This window comes from Mesoplodon bidens (assembly GCF_964165515.1).
Source record: "Mesoplodon bidens genome assembly, chromosome: 15".
Classification (NCBI taxonomy): domain Eukaryota; kingdom Metazoa; phylum Chordata; class Mammalia; order Artiodactyla; family Ziphiidae; genus Mesoplodon; species Mesoplodon bidens.
This window is the reverse complement of record NC_138171.1, coordinates 2,026,560-2,045,878: the sequence shown is the minus strand read 5'-3', so window position 1 is coordinate 2,045,878 and position 19,319 is coordinate 2,026,560. Positions and strand designations below refer to the sequence as shown.

The window sequence follows — 19,319 nt, the reverse complement described above, 5'->3', positions numbered from 1 at the left end:
AAGCCTCATTTGGAGACGCTGTGAACCGTTATTTTCAGAGCTCACTTGTTACCTGTGTCTCTCACCAATTGTGTTTATCCAAAAAGTTATATGTTTTTGTATTAAAAAGTAAAGAGGGATCAATGACTATGTTCTAAATAAATAGGAATCCATGAAGGCAATGAATGATTAGCCTTACCCAGGGAGAGTGGTATTGCTGAAGGAAAGAGAAGGTAGTCTCTGGAATTACTTTGGCTTTGGCCTTTGTTTATCTGATGGTCATTTCTGGGATTTTAATGTTTAATATGCCCAACTCCAAAGTTATAATTTAAAATATTGACACCAAATTTTCCAAACTGTTGGCAAGTTGTTTATTTTATACTGCTTCTTCCAGGACCTACTTATTCAGATCTCCAAGCAAGCGTTCCTTTTCTTTTAGGGATATCTGAAATTCACATCTTATTTTTAAAAAGAACACCACTGATTCTACTGTGTTCCTCCTAATGAGAAGGAAAGCTCTTATGGAGAGAAACGAGTAATTTTTACATTCCTAGGACATTAAATGCCATTTAAATTCTGTGCAGACATTAAAGACAGCTCATGTGGAAAAGTCAGGTCAAAGGAAAAATTATACATTTCACTAATAAGTCGTAGGGACATTTTATCAACCCTTACCTGGATAACAATATCCATATTTATTATGACCCCTTTAAAAACATCTTTGGACAAATGCTGGCATATTTCCAAGACAACCAAGAAAATAAAAATATATCCAATTCTTCATATATCAGGTCTACTGAAGGTGATGTTTTATTAAGTTTTAAATTTAAAGTAGTTCTTTATCCAGAATTGAATACTTTACAGTTTATAAGGCGTTTTCGATGTGTTTTTACTGGAATGAATTCCTACAGTCCACACTGGGAATATGGTGGCAATGACTTGTTGCTGTTTTACAGATGAAGCACTAAGGCTCAGAGAAAAGAAAGGGCGGGTCGAGTAGAAGTCCTGTTCTAGGACCTTCTCCGCTCCTCTGCGGAGACAGAATCTCACGTTTATTTTGTGGACATACGGGTTTTTAGAAACCCTTAACACTGGTAAGGGCTTAAAAACACATCTCTGTATTAAATTATTGAGATGAGAGTCCGTGACTGCTCCATGACACCGACATTAGTAATTTCATTTAGGGAGTCATTGCCCTTGATTTCGTCCTGTTCTTTCCTGACAAGTTTCATAGAACTAATTTGCAAACTCCGTCCGGGATTTACTTTTCCTGTTAACCATTTCAGAGAACTGTGAAAATAGTTTATTTTTATTCCTTGCCAATCTGGGAATATGCCGTGTGTGTGTGTGTGTGTGTGTGTGTGTGTGTGTGTGTGTGTGTGTGTGTGTGTGTGTGTGTGTGTGTGTGTGTGTGTGTGTGTGTGTGTGTGTGTGTGTGTGTGTGTGTGTGTGTGTTTTAAGTGCTGTATTAATACTTCTTGAAGGAAAAGGACACTTAAAACAACGTATCCCGACACTTCAATCTGAACTGTCTTACATTAAGAATTTCTTGGATGCTGTGTATATATTTTTAAAAGCACTTTGTGAAATGGTTTGGACATCTCTTTCCTGATGTATACATGACTGTCGGTGTTCATGTATTTCACGACTAATGACAAACTGTTTATTGAACGCGCTGGCCGTTTCCATGTAATATTGTGGGGCAAGTGACGCCAGCAGCTCGTTTGCGTTCACTGTTTTGTGTCGCCTCTTCCGCAACCCCAATGTCTGCAGACGCTTAGGCCCGAGAGTCGCTCGCGCGGTGCGGTCGGTGCCGCCGAGTTGCCACGGCCGAGGCCCGGGCGGGGCGGGCCTCGAGCGGTGACCGGCGCGGCCCCCGGAGGTGCCGACAGCGCCCAGGCCGCCGGCTGGCCCCGCCGCCTCCGGCCCGAGCATCCCTCGCGGGCCCGCAGCCGGGCCTCGGCGGTCCGTGCAGGGCGGCCGCTCACACTCGGACCGAGAGGAGGGCGTTTCCGTGTGACTTCCCGGCCCCGACCGGATCACGCCGTCTCGTCCGTGAGCACAGCCCGTTCCCGGACAACCGTGCTCACCCGTCCGTTTCTCTCCTCAGCCGGACTTTGGCGTCTAAGTTGTTTATACCTTTGTTGTAATTAATAAACTGGCTCTTCGAGAACCGTCCTGGAGACTGGGTTTCCGTGAGGTGATTGGGAACCGGAAGCCCCGGCGGGGAGACGGCTGCCGGGCCCGGGGTCCCTGCGTCCCCGGGTCCCCCGGGTTCCGAGGCGCCCGCGCTCCACACGCCGGAGACCCCGCTCGCCTCTGCGCAGACGCGAGCAACTCCGTTTTTCTCCTCCCAACCCCCGCCGCACATGCGCGCTGAGGAGCCTGCGCAGGCGGGACCCGCCCCGGAAGTGGCCCCTGGAGCCAGCCGCGGAAGTGGCGTGCCGTCTCAAGTGGTGAGTGCGAATAGCGGCCGGGGGCGCCCTCGGGTCCCCGGCCCGGGCTTCCGGCTTCCCCTCAGCGCGCGTGGGCGCGCTCGGGTGGCCCGGAGACGCCATCGGGCCGAGGTCCTGAGTGTGAAACGCTTCCTCCCGGACGTTGCTCTGTACCTGCTGTGGCGCGCGGTTGCCCCGAACAGCGTGAGCGTGCGCGCGCGTGAGAAACACTTGGTCCCACAGGAGCGGCGTCCTCCTGCGAGGGCGCTCTGGGCGGGCTGGGCCGGCACCGGGTACGCCGTCCGCGCCGCTGTGGACACCGGGGTCTGTCGGGAGGAGGGAGGCGTGTCCTTCGGGCCACTTCCCTGGAGGGGGCTTCCTTCTGTAGAGGGCCCTTCTCACGACACGAGCGGAAAGGAGATCACGCTTTTCAACGCAATTCGGTTCCCAGGCAGATATGCTTTAGCAGAGAAAACGTGTCCACAGTTAAGGAGCGCAAAACTGATTCTTTTAAAATGACCCTTGCCTCGGTTCCCTTGCATGGTGGTCGCGTACACATCCCTGATTTGAAGAACCCTGCTGTGAAATACAGGCAGCGAGGACACTGTTGGGCACGCGAGAGCCTCTCTGAGTCTCAGCCTCCGCTGCTTTAGAGAGGGCGTAAAGGGGGTTCTTCCCTGGCGGTCCAGCCGTCAAGACTCCGCGCTTCCACTGCAGGGGGCACCGTTCGATGCCCGGTCGGGGAACTGAGACCCCGCATGCCAGGCAGCGTGGTAAACAAAACAAAACGGCATAAAAAATATAAGGGTCAGAAGTTACGGCACCATCACTTTAGGATACTTTAAGGAGGGTTTGTAAAGGCCCCGTTTAAGGCGGAGTGTGCAGGGAAACAGCAGAGTTAGTGTTTTTATCAGGCACTAGTAACAGTGGAGTTGCTTCTGCTCCTGGACACCCGCAGGTTAAGGGGAGGGCCAGTTACCAGGACCAGCAGAGAGCAGTATAGACGGGACTTCCTTGGCTGGAAGTCGACCTTCAGTCAGGATCCAGCCCTCCTGCTCCTCCCTGCAGTCTCCGCCCCACGGCAAGGTAGCTGAGGGTAGTCATGCAGGATAGGCTTCTGAAACGGAGCAGGGTGGAAAAGGGGTCTAGAAAAGCAGATGGGAAAAAAACAGCATGCACTGTTACTCCTCATAGGGTGGTTGTAAGGGATTTTTGTTTGTTTGTTTTTGGCCGAGCAGCTTGGGGGATCTTAGTTCCCTGACCAGGGATTGAACCTGGGCCCTCGGCAGTGACAGCGCAGAGTCCTGACCACTGGACCGCCGGAGAATTCCCATGGAATAAAATTTAAAATTTCCGTGGGAGGATCTTAGAGGCTCCTGGCAGATAATAACATGTATGGACCAGTAGAACTGATCTTAACACTTTACAGGACAAAGTGGAGCCCTTGCCGTGTATTGAGCGCCTTCCCAGCATTTTTAAAAGCCCCCACCCTGTAATCATGAAGTCTGATTGACTCTGGGCCCTCAGCTTTCACCACTGTCCCACCTTTTGTACTCTGCTCTGCTGGGCCCAGGAAAAGGGATGCTCCGAGGAGGAATCTGAGTTCCCATTGCACAATATAGACCAGCGCTGTCCAGTAGAACTTTCTGTAATGGTGGAAATGTGCCAATGGGTGCTGGCCATTCTGGTACCCACTGGCCACATGTGGCTGTGAGCACTTGAATGTGGCTTGTGTGACTGAGGGACTGAATTTTTACGTTTAAAATTTTTTTAGTTAATTTAAACTTAATAGCCGGGCTTCCCTGGTGGCGCAGTTGGTTGAGAGTCCGCCTGCCGATGCAGGGGACACGGGTTCGTGCCCCGATCTGCGAAGAACCCACATGCCGCGGAGCAGCGGGGCCCGTGAGCCATGGCCATTGAGCCTGCTCGTCTGGAGCCTGTGCTCCGCAATGGTAGAGGCCACAACAGTGAGAGGCCCGCGTACCGCAAAAAAAAAAAAAAAAAAAAAAAATCTTTAAACTTAATAGCCACACGGGGCTATTGGCCAGAGCAGGTAAAGCATTAGAAGGAAAGCAAAGACCAAATAGTCATGTGAAACCAAAGTGAACTTGTTCACGTGGCTAGGGAGAGCCACGGCATGCGTTCAGCAGATTTTTCCAAACACACTGAAAAGGTAAAAAGGAGGAGTACTCCACGTTAGGCAAGATTCGGAGTTCAGGTCTCTGGTTGGCTTTCCAATCGTCACCTCTGATTGATCGCTTTCAGGTTTCGTGTTACCAGGGCCCAGAAGCTTGGTTTTCAACCCGGCCGGGACGGATGGCGTAGCTCTCCAACAGACTTAGCTGTGGGTGTGCTTCTTTGATGATCAGGTGGTTGTTTTTGCCCCTTGACAACCTGCTTTCACACTCCACTCCCACTCCTCCCATCTGAGAGATCTATGACCTTGGGTAAGTCACTTCACCTCTCTTTGCCTCAGTGTCCTCATCTGTACTTTCTTTACAGGGCTGTTATGAGAGCTAAATGCATTAATCCCTGGAAAACACTTAGAACAGTATCTTGCCAGTAGTGAGGTAGAGACCTTAAATGTTTATTGTTAAACTTGTTTCTAGATGCTTTTGTAATTGGTGTCACTATAAATGGGATTGTTGTCTTAATTTCATTTTATAGTTTGCTGCTAGTGTAGAAGAACACAGTTGGCTTTTGCAAATTAACCTTGTAACCAATAACCTTGCTTCTTCCTGGGCACTGCAACAAGGAGCGGCCCCCGCTCGCTGCAGCTAGAGAAAGCCTGTGCGCAGCATCGAAGATCCAGCGCAGCCAAAAATAAATTAATTAAATTTATAAATTTATAAAAAACAAAACAAAAACAAAAACCTTGTTTCTTTGTATATTCTAATCTTTGTTTTATAGATTTCACTGGAATTTGCTGTGGAGACAGTCATATTTTCTGCAGTTTTACCTCTTCTTTTTTATTTTTTAATTCTTTTTTTTTTTTTTTTTTTTTTTGGCGGTATGTGGGCCTCTCACTGTTGTGGCCTCTCCCGTTGCGGAGCACAGGCTCCGGACGCGCAGGCCCAACGGCCATGGCTCACGGGCCCAGCCGCTCCGCGGCATGTGGGATCTTCCCGGACCGGGGCACGAACCATGTCCCCTGCATCGGCAGGCGGACTCTCAACCACTGCGCCACCAGGGAAGCCCTATTTTTTAATTCTTTATTGCAGTGTCTAAAAGACAGTGTTCCACCGACGTGTTGAACACGGGCACCCTTGTTTTCTCTGTCTCAAAGGGTGACAGTTCTGTCTTTCTCCTGTCAGTGTGGTGTTAGCTGTAGGCCTTCTGTAGATGGCTTTGGTCAGGCTGAAGATGTTCCCTTCTGTTCCTAGTTTGCTGTGTCCTTTCATTTTCCTAATCATGAGTGGGTGCTGACTTTTGTCAGGTGTATGTCGTTGTCACCGTGAGATGGGTGACTGGGTCTGACTGTTGGTGAAGCCTGGGGCTCCAGAGATCACCCTGCTTGGTCCTGGTGTGGGATCCTTTCTCTACTGCTGGCCTCAGTTGGGTGCTTTGTTAAGGATTCTTCACTTCTTATTCATGAAGGATGTTGGGCTGTCATTTTCTTTTTTCGTAATGTCAGGTTTTGGTACTGGGCTCTCGCTGCCCTCAGTAAATGAGTTGGGTAGTGATCTCACTTCCTATATTTTCTGAAAAGTTTTTGTAAGATTGCTGTTATTTCTTCCTTGAATGTTTGATAGAATTTACCAGTAAAACAGTCTGAGTCTGGAGTCTTCTTTCTGGGAATGTTCTTTTATAACAAATTCAACTTCTTTAGTAGATACAGGGCTGTTGGGATTTTCTGTTTTTCTTGTGTTTACTTGGTAGTTGTGTTTTTCAAGAAATTTGTCCATTTCACATAAGTTGTTGAATATGTTGGCAAAAGGTTGTTCATGGTGTTCTTTTACCCTTTCAATGCCTGTAAGGTTTGTATTGATAACCCTGACATTGGTGATTTGTGTTCTCTACTTTTCTTATCAGTCTAGCTATTGGTTTGTCAGTTCTGTTTATCTTTTCAATGAGCTAGTTTTTAAGCTGTGGTAGTTTTTCAGTTGTCAGTTTTCAGTTTCATTTATTTCTGCTCTTTATTATTTCCTTCTTTCCATTTACTTTGCTCTTCTCTCTGGTTTCTTTTTTTCTTTTTTTTTTAAGTACTTAACGAATTTATTTGGCTGTGCCGAATCTTAGTAGCAGCATCCGGGATCTTTAGTTGTGGCATGCAAACTCTTAGTTGTGGCATGTGGGATCTAGTTCCCTGACCAGGAATGGAACCCGGGCCTCCTGCATTGGGAGCATGGAGTCTTAGCCACTGGACCACCAGGGAAGTCCCCTCTTTCTGGTTTCTTGATTTGAAACCTTAAGTCACTGATTTTAGATCTTTCTTCTCTCTTTTTTTTTTAATTAATAATTTAAAGTATATTTAGGAAGGATGAAGCCTAGAAGGTTAAAAATTAGAAACTCTAGAATTAGAAAAGAAAAAAATAATACAGTTCAACACAGTTGAAAGCACATACAGAAGGAAGTTAATACATTGTTTATTAAAAAATTAAGTGGAGGGCTTCCCTGGTGGCGCAGTGGTTGAGAGTCCGCCTGCCGATGCAGGGGACACGGGTTCGTGCCCCAGTCCAGGAAGATCCCACATGCCGCGGAGTGGCTGGGCCCGTGAGCCATGGCTGCTGAGCCTGTGCATCCAGAGCCTGTGCTCCGCAACGGGAGAGGCCACAACAGTGAGAGGCCCGCATACCGCAAAAAAAAATAAAATAAAATAAAATAAAAAATTAAGTGGAAAGACTGAAATTAGAATGCTAGTATTATTGTATCTAAAGCAGAAAATTATTGCTTTCTTCTCCAACTCTAAAGAGGAAATCAAATTCTCTAATGCCACCAAGAACAGAATAGGGAGAAATGTTTGCAATTAAAGAGTTACAGTATATAAAAAAGCTAGTCGTTCAAAGTAAGCCAGATTGGTTTGTGTGGTACTGGTTTCCAAGGTGACCCCCTATGTAGATCTTTCTTCTCTTTACTAACAGAAGCATTTAGAGCTAAAAGTTCCCCTCTAAGCACTACGTTAGCTGCATCCCATGAATTTTAGTATGTCATACCTTCATTCAGTTCAAAATATTTTTTGATTTCTTCTTTTGCCTATTGGATTATTTAGAAGAGTGTTGTTTAATTTCCAGATAGTTGGGGTTTTCCTAGGTATTTTATATTTATTGACTTCAGTTCTGTTGTGTTTAGAGAATACACTTGATATGATTTCTATCCTTTTAAATTTGTTTATTTATTAAAAGGAAAAAAATTTTTTTTGATGTGGACCATTTTTAAAGTCTATTGAATTTTGTTACAATATTGTTTCTGTTTTATGTTTTGGTTTTTTGGCTGCCAGGCATGTGGGATCTTAGCTCCCCAACCAGGGATCAGACCTGCACCCCCTGCACTGGAAGGCAAAAAAGTCTTAACCACTGGTCTGCCAGGGAAGTCCCTGCTCCTTTTAAATTTATTGAGACTCCTCTTATGACCTGTGGTGAGGTCTGTCTTAGTGAATGTTTCACATGAAGCTACAGATAACGTATGTTCTCCAGTTGTTGGATATACTGTTGTATAAATGTCAATTAGTCCATATCGTTGATAGCACTGTTCAGATTTTCTATGTCTTTACTGTTTTCGATTGTTTCCTTTTTCAACTACTCATTTCATCACTTCTTGAGAGAGTGTTGTTAAAATTTTTTGCTATCATTGTGGAATGGTCTGTTTCTCCCTTTAATTCTGTCCAACTTTGCTGTCTGTATTTATTGCATCTGTTGTTCGGCTCACGCACATTTTTTTTTTTTTCTTTTTTTGTGGTACGCGGGCTTCTCACTGCTGTGGCCTCTCCCGTTGCGGAGCACAGGCTCCGGATGCGCAGGCTCAGCAGTCATGGCTCACGGGCCCAGCCGCTCTGTGGCACGTGGGATCCTCCCGGACTGGGGCACGAACCCGTGTCCCCTGCATCGGCCAGTGGACTTTCAACCATTGCGCCACCAGGGAAACCCTATCACGCACATTTTTAATTGTTAGGCCTTCCTGATGACTAATTCCATTTGTCATTATCAGATGCCTTTGTTCATCTCAGGTAATGCTCTTTTTCTGAAAGTCTGTTTTGTCTGAGTTACGTGTATGGTTAGGTTTAGGGTACCAATTTTTTTTTTTTTTTTTTTTTTGCGGTACGCGGGCCTCTCGGTGTTGTGGCCTCTCCCATTGCGGAGCACAGGCTCCGGACGCGCAGGCTCAGTGGTCATGGCTCATGGGCCCAGCCGCTCCGCGGCACGTGGAATCCTCCCGGACCGGGGCACGAACCCGTATCCCCTGCATCGGCAGGCGGACTTTCAACCACTGCGCCACCAGGGAAGCCCTAGGGTACCATTTTATTATTTGTTTTCCCTTTGTCCCTCTTCTTTATTCTGCTGTCCCCTTTCTTTTGAGTTATCGGAAAGGCTTTTAGCATTCCATTTCATCTACTTATTGGGTATATCTTTGAAATACATTTTAGTGGTTGCTCCGGAGATTACAATGCACATACCTAACCTTTCGTGATCCACTTAGACTTAAGACTTGTGCCACTTCACAGAAATGTGGAAACCTTGCAATCACCTCTGTATGCATGGGAAACCCACTGGACAGTGTTATAATTTTCCTTCTACAGTCATATATATTTTAAAACTCTTATAAGGAAAAAAATAGTCTTTTTTTTTTAAGGATAGGTACTTTTATTCACTTATTTATTTATTGGCTGCGTTGGGTCTTCGTTGCTGCATGCGGGCTTTTCTTTAGTTGCGGCGAGCGGGGACTACTCTTCATTGTGGTGCATGGGCTTCTCATTGCCATGGCTTCTCTGGTTGTGGAGCACAGGCTCTAGGCGCGCGGGCTTCAGTAGCTGTGGTGCATGGGCTCAGTAGTTGTGGCACACAGGCTTAGTTGCTCCACGGCATGTGGGATTGTCCCGGACCAGGGATTGATCCCGTGTCCCCTGCACTGGCAGGTGGATTCTTAACCACTGCGCCACCAGGAAAGTCCCCCCAAAATACTCTTTTATACTTACCATCTCTGTTGCTCTCTCCTCGTTCCTAAAGGTTGGGGTTTCCCTGTGGTGTCATTTTCTTTCTGGGGTACTGCTTGTGGAGACAGTGTCTCTCACCACCCAGCATGTCTTACTTCACTTCCCTCCCTGAAGGATATTTTCACGGGCTGTGTAATAATGCTGGGTGGGGCTTTTTTTCTTTTAGCACTTAAAAAATATCTTTTAAGAGGGCTTAATGCAGTGTGGGATCCGGGAACAGAAAAAGGATATTCATGGGGAAACGTGAAATCCAAATGCCATCCTGAGTTTAATTAATAATAACATAGCAGGGTTGGTTTCTTAGTTTTGACAAGTGTACCCTGGTCATGTAAGATGCTAATATTAGGGGAAACTGGATAAGATGTATATGGGAATATCACCTTTTCTGTAAATCTAAAATCATTCCGAAATAAAGGTGTATTTAGGAGAATACATTAACAGGAAGATAACAGGAGGAGGGTGTCCCCATGGAGGGGCGGCCCAGTGGAAGGGGAGAGCACCTACGTCAGGAGGTGAGGGTTTGGTTACTGTTGAGGTGGGGTGAGTAAACATACTGAGGGTAACGGAGCCAGGACTCTGACAGTCAGAGGATGGACTTGCAAAGACAGGAGGAGAAAATTAGAACCTTGTGGTGTTGAATTGGAATCGGGATTATAGGTGTGAACCCATGGTTTCCAAAAGATGCTGCTCCAAAACCGGATGGATCGGTGTAGCAGTGACTACAGATGTGAGTGTTGTGTGTGGATGCGTTTACCTTCATCTGCTCTGTCCACAGAGGGGACCCACGAGCAGCACCACCCCAGGACCCCTGAGCACCCCTAGCACACAGGTGGCCTTCTAAATAGCATTCTCCACTAAAAGAGCCAGGGCTCCTTGGAGTAAAGGCTGATTTCAGGGTCAACCAGGGAAAGTACCCGGTGAGCCTGGAACATTTTGTGCCAGGAAGCAGGGAGTGCTCACAGGTTGAGGGGCACGTGTCAGAAGGACACCAAAGCCAAGGGATGGGCTGCCACTGCCCAAACCAGAGACAATTTGAGCATCGAAGTAAATGATAGTAACAGTGTAGCTAACTGAATAAAACAGGAACCCAAGCCCCTAGAAACGAGTACCTGGGTGGTTTAGGGGATCGGGATTTGCACAGTCTCAGACCACCTCCCCTGAGGTCTTCTTAACTACACAGGGAGGGAGGGGCGCCCCGACAGCAGGGAAGCCGGGCAGGGCCCCCCTGCGCTGGAGCTCCGTGTGCAGGGTGAGCAAGGCCCCGTGACTCGTGTGAAATTCCTGCCAAAGGCGCATTGCCCGCGTCTCGTCACAAAGGGACGTCCGTCAGAGGGAAAACGGGGACGTGCTGCAGAACAGCTGCCCTGTGACCTTCCAGGTGTCAGGGGCACGAGAGTCAGGGAGGGGCTGCAGAGCCGTGACAGCAAAACGCAGCTCGTGGTTCTGAGCTGGACCCTTTGCTGTGGGAGACGCTGTGGGGACCGTTAGCCAGACCCGGGGGTCTGGGCGTGGCTGGTGGCCTGGTCTCTGTCCACAGGGAGCCACACTGCTGTGTCCCGGGGGGTGGGTGTCAGGTCGGCCGCTCACCCTCAGGTGATTCACGGACTTTGCTTTGAACTTTTCTATACCTGATTGTTTCCAAACAAAAAGCAAAGCTTTTCAGTGCCATGCAGAGGGAATAGCTCCCACCAAGGAAGTATTTCCTTTTCAGAAGGGGCAAGAGGTGTGGAGCGGGAGGCACGGGAGGGGCTTCAGTGGGAAAGGCGTACCCTGTGTCCTCGCCTGCTGCACTGCGCGCGTGGTCGCTTTATGATGATTTTTTAAATAGTGCATGTACATTTATATCCCTTCTGTACGTCTAGTTCGTACTCAGCAATGGGAGGAAAGCCTCAGTGGTTTCCTTTTATGTGGCACATGTGTGCCTGGGAAGCGGCGACGTTGGAAGCGGGTGATGTTCAGAACAGTGGAGGGGGGGCGCTGTTGTCTCCTGGAGGGCTGGGCCTGAGACTCCCCGCGTGGACCCTCAGCACCTGCCAGCTATATAATTGTCACGAGCTGTTTACCGAACGAGCACTGGTGTAAACAGCTCGTAGCTGCTCACACTTTACTGAGTTTGCACCTGGGCCAGGTACTGCTGTCGTGCGTCCTGTCCCTCCCAGCCTGGTCCGTCGTCAGATTAGTGAACCGTCCTAGGTCACCCTGGGGAAAGGGGGCAGATTTCCTTGTGCAGAGTCTGGCGGCTTACCCACTGCACCCATAGGAAATATCCCACTGTGTTCCAGGTGGACCATTTTAAACTGTGCAGGGTAACACCATAGCATCTGAGTAAATGGGTGTTTTTATTTTTAAGAAATTTTGATTTCAGGCTGAGATTTCCTTTTTAATATTTTCATTTAGCAGGTATTTGATATTCTATAGGGAGTATATTCCAGAGTTGCAAGGGATTTAATGATTTAAATCCTTTGTACACAGATCTTTCCCCCAAGTAGCATATAGGCTAAGGAGACTTTTCTCGCTGCACTGTGCAGCTTGCGGGATCTCAGTTCCCTGACCAGGGATTGAACCCGGACCCCCGGCAGTGAAAGCCCAGAGTCCCAACTGCTAGGCCGCCAGGGAACTCCCTCCAAGTAGCATATAGGCTAATAGGGCATGACTCGGGGTGGAAAGTGGTGAGCGAGGTAAGAAAGTCATTCACTGGTTCATTTATTTGTTTCAGAAACACGCACCAGCATTCTCCTGTGCCAGATGCTCACACTTCTCTAGTTTCGGTTTCATGTTCAGGTTTAAACCAGATGTCTTATTTTGCCAGTTTGTCTTTTGTTAAGGAGCCATGATACGTTCGAGGCTTTTCTCAGCGAGATCCTGGCCGGTGTTGGAGGGCATGGGGTGCTGGACACCATTGGCACGAGTGTTTCCCAGGCCCGGGTGGCTCCTTCCCCAGCACGCGTCTCCCAGGCTGCTCTCGGTCAGCTGTGCGGACTGCACCAAGCTCCAGGAACCCCCCAGGAAGAAGCTGCTCTCAGAGAAAAAACTGGTGAGGCTTCTAACCTTGAAGGAATTTGACTGCCGTTTCCCCTCTGAAGGCACAGGACGTTGTTTTGAGCTCTTGTTGTCTTGTCTTCGTTTATCCTTGGAAGTGAGGACGCGAGATGAAGGCCTGCGGGTACCAAACACTGGGCTGGCCTAAAACTGCGGCGGACCCAGGGCAGTGCCCAGCGCGCCAGAAGTGATGACCGTGTTCGCTCCCTTCGCCAGGAGGGAGCCTGGGGCTTATGTATCATTCGCCTGTGTGTCTGAGATATGTACTATATATATTCTTAGGTACATGTGAATAGTTCTTCATTTATGGCATGGCGGGGTGGGGACCGGGACATACACCTTTAGTTTTATAGTTCTCAAAGGCTTACATGTTTTTTTATTCTGTTTACCAAAACCTGTTTAAAACATGAATGATCTTTAATTAAATTCAAGAATACACATGTTTATAATCCACTTTGTTTCCTCCTAAGTGCGGGTTCCAATTAAGGCTCATTAGGGCAAACTACTTCATGTGGAAAAATTACTTTGGCAGTCAGCGTGTGCACTCAGATATATCAAGTTTTCACATGGTTTCGTCTCCTCCCCAGAATGTAAACATTGACTCTTAAGTTTTATCTTCTGTATGATGCTCCTTTGTTGTGCTTTTTTCCCATCGGGTTGATTTCCATTCTGTTCAAAATTGTACATTGCGTTTTTGAAACAGTAATTCATGGTTTTTCCATGTGGTGGTGCCAGAGCATCATAAAGTATTTCTGTATTTTCCTTTAAAAAAAAATCTGCTTATGGAGTAGTGGATGGAAATGCAGATGCCCTGGTCCCCATGGAGGGGCCTTGTGGGCGGCCACGTCAGCCTGTGCGCGTGTGCGGGGAGCAGGTGGGCTCCTCGGGACAGGACGGCTGGGCTGGGAGTGGCGTCCTCAACACTGTACCCTGGCACCTCGGGCAGCTGGACATCTTGTCCTGTGAGCAAACGTTTATTAAATATTAACCTGGTTAGGGGACTTCCCTGGTGGTCCAGGGGTTAAAGCTCTGCGCTCCCAATGCAGGGCCTCAGTTTTGATCTCTGGTCAGGGAACTAGATCCCTCACGCCGCAACAAAGGTCCCGTGTGCAACAACTAAGACCCGGCGCAGCCGAATAAATAAATGAAAGGAGCCCTGGGCTTCCCTGGTGGCGCAGTGGTTGAGAGTCCGCCTGCCAATGCAGGGGACATGGGTTTGTGCCCTGGTCTGGGAGGATCCCATATGCCGCGGAGCGGCTGGGCCCGTGAGCCATGGCCGCCGAGCCTGCGCGTCCGGAGCCTGTGCTCCGCCACGGGAGAGGCCACAGCAGTGAGAGGCCCGCGTACTGCAACAAACAAACAAACAAACAAAGAAACAAAAAAGGAGCCCTGTTCAGTCAGCCACAGAAGACTTCTGTTCTTAGTTGGAAGCCTGATAACAGCCCAGGGACTGTCACTCTCATTCTCTTGTCCTGAGGAGCAGAACTCCCCATTAGTAAAGACCTGTTATTTCAATAACGTGTTTCTATTTGAAAAAGCTGGGAAGACGCTTTATTTAAGGAGTATCTCCTAAACTGCGTTTTATTTAGGTTTTTAGCGTGGAGTTCATGACTAGGGTGTGTATTCCACGCTGAGCACTTTTTACATCTGCGTTGTTGGTTTACATTTGCCTACAAATAGCAGTGACTTGTGGGAACTCTTTCTTATATTTGCATCTTAGGAGTGATTAGCAATATTAATATCATTAGCTTCTAATTTTAAAGCCTGTCATGGGTAGAAAAGGTACATTACAAATGACTGCTTGGTCCTTGGGAGGACCGCAGGGTTAATAACGACAGGCCACTGTGTGCTCTCTGCAGAAAAGGCATTTTGTGGACCATCGCCGAGTGCTTGTCCGAGGGGGACGCGGAGGTGACGGGGTGAGCTGCTTCCACAGTGAGCCCCGGAAGGAGTTTGGAGGCCCCGATGGTGGCGACGGAGGCTACGGCGGCCACGTCATCCTGAGAGGCAGGTGTCCCGAGGGGCGGCCCAGGGAAACGCGCTGTGTTTGCGCGCCTCCGGGGTGGGGAGTTTTCACCTTCTTATCCTAACAGGAAGTTGGATTCAGAAATTGGCCTGTGGACATCATTTTATTAAATTATGTGGATGTTCACATCTAGATAATCCACCCAAAACCAACTTTGATGGTTTTGGTTTTTTTTATTTCAGGAACCCAAAGACAGTTTACTGTCAGGGAATCTAACATTCCAGTACAGTCTGTCAGAGGGTTAAATCTGTTACTATCTCAGTCAAGTGCTGAAAGGATACTGATTGCCCTGACACACATGGAGCACAAATATTAGCAAACTAGTCCCCTCAGTAACAATTCACAGCATAGTAAGTACAGCTGTTTTCAAGATGATGATGACATTATGGGTAATTTTTGAATTGTTTGAAAACTGTAGTATTTTTTGAAAGAAATAAGAAATTAAAATTTTCAAAAAATCACATTGCTGGTTTAGCGACTTTTGCCACAACTTTATTCCATGGTCCCAGGTGCATTCTTTAGATTTTTTTTTCATTTTTATTTTATTATTTATTTATTTATTTTTGGCAGTGTTGGGTCTTTGTGGTTGCACGTGGGTTTTCTCTAGTTGTGGCAAGTGGGGGCTACTCTTTGTTGTGGTGCGCAGGCTTCTCATTGCGGTGGCTTCTCTTGTTGCGGAGCACGGGCTCTAGGCACCTGGGCTTCAGTAGTTGTGGCGCATGGGCTCAGTAGTTGTGGCTTAGGGGCTCTAGAGCGCAGGCTCAGTAGTTGTGGCGCACGGGCTTAGTTGCTCCACAGCATGTGGGATCTTCCCGGACCAGGGTTCGAACCCATGTCCCCTGCATTGGCAGGTGGATTCTTAACCACTGTGCCACCAAGGAAGTCCCATCCCAGGTGCATTCTTTTTTTTTTTTTTTTTTTTTTTTTGCAGTACGCGGGCCTCTCACTGTTGTGGCCTCTCCCGTTGCGGAGCACAGGCTCCGGACGCGCAGGCTCAGCGGCCATGGCTCACGGGCCCAGCCACTCCGTGGCATGTGGAGTCTTCCCGGACCGGGGCTCGAACCCGTGTCCCCTGCATCGGCAGGCAGACTCTCAACCACTGCGCCACCAGGGAAGCCCCCAGGTGCATTCTTAACGTTCTTAATCTGAACCAAAGAAACTTAACAACGTGAGATGGGTCTGCCTTTGACACAGAGGGAGATGACGTTTCTTGCTCTGACTTCCAGTTGACCGGCAAGTCAAGTCCCTGTCCTCAGTCCTGTCTCAGTACCAGGGCTTTGATGGAGGAGCCGGCGGCAGGAAGAACTGCTTTGGGCGAAACGGCGCCGTCCTCTACATCCAGGTAGGCCATCTGGGCCATCAAGCTCCCAGGTCCTGCCAAGTGGTCCAGAGGGGCCCCGTCCTCCACGAAGCAACCCTGGACGGGGACTCTGTGCTGATTTCATACCGTGTGAATGTGTCACCTGTTCAGAAAGTCGTGAGACGATTATATTTACGGCGAGGGGCCCGCAGGTCTCCCCCGCTGTCTCCAACCCCGCGCTCTGCCCCCGCCACCCTCTCGGGCGCCTCCCTGTGAGCGGAGAGTTTGTGCTCTCAGCATCACTCTCATTTTCCAGATGCTTTTGTTCACCCTGATGCTTTAGGCACGCTGTTGGGAAAAGCCATTTATGCAGTTTGCCTGCAGTGCAATCAGCCTCTCAAGCCCTTTAGGGCTGGGCCCTTTCCCAGGTCCTTTGTCCCTCTGTGGAGCTTAGTTGTGCCCCCCTTCTCATGCTGCCCCTATAAGCGCTTGTTATTTTTCAGGTCCCCGTGGGCACTTTGGTGAAGGAGGGAAACAAAGTCCTGGCTGACCTCTCGCACCCGGGTGATGAGTTCATCGCAGCACTGGGCGGGGCAGGCGGGAAAGGCAACCGCTTTTTCCTGGCCAACAGCAACCGAGCGCCTACGACTTGTACCCCCGGACAGCCGGGTCAGGAGCGGGTCCTCTTCCTGGAGCTCAAAACGGTGGCACACGCTGGGCTGGTGGGTATCACCTGAAGCCCCGGCGGGAGGATGGTGGGGGACACGCCAGGAGGGCGACGGCCGGGCAGCCCACTTTCTCCCATCAGAGCCTATTGGCTTCGTCAGGAGCCCTGCTGTCCCTTGTCCCCGGTTCCTGACCCAAGACCCCCAACCTTGGGCGTCCCCACTCTCTTCCAGGTCGGATTCCCCAACGCAGGGAAATCCTCGCTTCTCCGGGCCATTTCCAACGCAAGGCCCACTGTGGCCTCATACCCGTTCACCACCCTGAACCCCCATGTGGGGGTCGTTCACTGCGAGGATCACCAGCAAATAGCAGGTAGGACGCCAGGGTCTCTCAGAGGGTCAGGGTGACGATGGGATTCAGAGCAGTGCTTATGTGACTCTTACGTTTAGCGTTGTTTTCTTCATTTAAAAACTGTAGTTCTCTATCAGAATCAGGTTTTAGGTTTGCTTACCACCCTCTCCCCCAGGCATCTGTTAGTGGCAGTGCAGGAATTGGAGTTTAAATTTCAAACCTAAGGAGATTATTCCTTTTTGCCGCCTCTACTCTTTCATCTACGGGGAACTCGGCAACGTCAGTCACGTGGACAACATGTGATTTTAAAAGCTTTCCCTGTACCATTTTGAGAGAAGAAAACTTTTCCCAGAAGATGATGTACCCATTAAAAATAGTAAGCCTGCTGGCGATGCGGTTTGTATAGCACTTTAGATTTGCAGAAGACTCTATCATTCCTATCGGTAATCAAATTATTAATATGGTACAGGAAGCCGTTTTCCCCTTTTTTGAATCATTTTTGAAGCCAGAAAGACTGGAATGTGTTAAGTAGTTCTTGTTAGACTGATCTGTCATCATGCCTGTCGACCACATATTTCAAAGCATTAGCAGAACTGAAAGCCGACATGCCTCGGGTGGCCGTTGGCCTGATGCACCACTGAGGCAGTAAACTGAACGACTTCACTTGCAAGGTGCTCCTTGGAAGGGGAGGGTCAGAGCTCAGAGGTCCCAGGTCCCCTCCTGGACCGCCTGCTCCTGTCCTCCGCAGTGGCTGACATCCCGGGCATTGTCCGCGGGGCGCACCGGAACCGGGGCCTGGGCCTGGCCTTCCTGCGGCACATAGAGCGCTGCCCCTTCCTCCTGTTTGTGCTGGACCTCTCGGTGCCGGAGCCGTGGACGCAGCTGGATGACCTGAAGGACGAGCTAGAACAGTACAGGGAAGGCCTGTCTGAGAGACCCCATGCCGTCGTGGCGAACAAGGTCGACCTCCCTCAGGCCAGAGCCCAGCTGCCCCAGCTGCAGGCCCGCCTAGGCCGAGAGACCATCGCCCTGTCGGCGGCCACCGGGGAGAACCTGGAGGAGCTGCTGCTGCGTCTGAAGGAGCTGCACGATGATCACGTGGCCACGGAGCTGGAGCATGGCCGCCAGCCTCTCCGGTGGTAGCGGAGGTGGTAGGCCAGGAGGTGGCGTGGGCAGTGCCCGGGCAGGCTGACTGTGACCGGAGATGAGGAAGGAGCCCCGAAGAATCGGAGGCCTTGGTGCAGCGGCCTTCCCGCCAGCCCGGGGCTCCCCACCAATGCGCCCCCCTGCCCTAGGCCTAGGGCCTTGGGGCGGCGGATGCTCATGCATCCACCGGTCTGTTCCCAGTGCTTCCCGCGCCCGCCTGCGTGCGACTGACGTGCTACGATGGGCTTGTCTGTGTTAATTGGCCCCTGATTAGCAGGGACCACACTCTGCCTGATGTCACCAAATGCTGCCAAGTGCACACAGTGGATGGGAGCCAGTGTCGCCTGCTGACCCTCGGGTGGTGGCAGCTGTCGCAGAGGTGGGCCCTCGATTCCGTGGCTGTTGACACGCCCCGCGAGCGCAGTTTTGCGGGGATGCTCTGTGTGCTGCGCGAGGGCCGGGGGAGGGAAAGCACTTGAAGGCGCCCAGTGGTGAAGGAGCAGGTGCGATCCTCTTCTCAGATGCCGCCGTCTGAGGGAAGCAGTGAGGTTGACACCCGCCCGGTTGTCCCGGACGGTGCCGTGCTCTTCGGGAGCTGGGCTTCACGACTGAACGCTCCCAGCATCCGACCCAGGGACGCGCGGCTTCTGACCCGCTTAGTACATGTGAACGGGTTATTAACTGTGGACTGTGGGCGGGGCATGGCAGCGCCGTCCCCCAGGGTAGCCAGTGGCTCAGGTTTGTGCTTCTAGGCGTCGATGGGAGCTGCGCCCGCGCCCCAGCGTCCCCTGACTGCAGGTGCCCCGTGAGGACGGTGCAGCTGCTCCTAGCCTGCTCATCCGGTGAAATGGTCTAGAACTTTTGTTTCCCCCAAATAAAGTTTGATGCATCTGATGTGTCCCTCAGGGCCCAAGGGACGAGTGAAGAAGGGACCCGGGGCCCTTTGGGGATCGGCCTCAGGGTCCCTAGGCAGCTGGGCCGCTGGGTGCACTTAGGCCAGTGTCTTTTCCACATGTGGGGGTTGGGCAAACCTCGAATAATAAGCCAGCGCCTGAGCTTTCAGGAGCAATTCCGTTTTGATCTGACGTCAAATGTGAAAGTAGAACAAGGTCCTTTACCTGAAGCTTTATTTTAATGTCTTGTAATTTCAGAGGTCCTTGTGTTCTGGAAACCAGAGGTAGGTTTTGCATGTATTTGCCCTCTCAGGCCACCGCGAAGAGCAGCGTTAAT

The 19,319-nt window shown here is 49.9% G+C and overlaps 1 protein-coding gene across 2 annotated transcripts; it reads left to right on the top strand.

Annotated features, from left to right (window-relative positions):
* The first annotated feature begins 4,724 nt into the window (after positions 1–4,724).
* Positions 4,725–18,983, top strand: MTG2 (mitochondrial ribosome associated GTPase 2). 2 transcript variants are annotated; one of them, XM_081256880.1, is made up of 7 exons: positions 4,725–4,861; positions 12,387–12,595; positions 14,460–14,607; positions 15,853–15,968; positions 16,430–16,648; positions 16,826–16,964; positions 17,692–18,983. In XM_081256880.1, the coding sequence occupies exons 1-7, from the start codon at positions 4,852–4,854 to the stop codon at positions 18,084–18,086; spliced, it is 1,236 nt and encodes a 411-aa protein (XP_081113006.1). In that variant the 5' UTR covers positions 4,725–4,851; the 3' UTR covers positions 18,087–18,983. The 2 variants fall into 2 exon arrangements, with proteins under 2 accessions (XP_081113006.1, XP_081113007.1); XM_081256881.1 differs by having other exon boundaries at positions 4,737–4,861; positions 12,371–12,595.
* The last annotated feature ends 336 nt before the right edge of the window (positions 18,984–19,319 follow it).

Bases quoted from the DNA above. Each gene is read 5' to 3' on its own strand.
- MTG2 (XM_081256880.1), top strand. The intron at 15,969-16,429 runs GTAGGCCATCTG...GTTATTTTTCAG, and splicing joins GCGCCGTCCTCTACATCCAG to GTCCCCGTGGGCACTTTGGT. The intron at 16,649-16,825 runs GTGGGTATCACC...ACTCTCTTCCAG, and splicing joins CGGTGGCACACGCTGGGCTG to GTCGGATTCCCCAACGCAGG.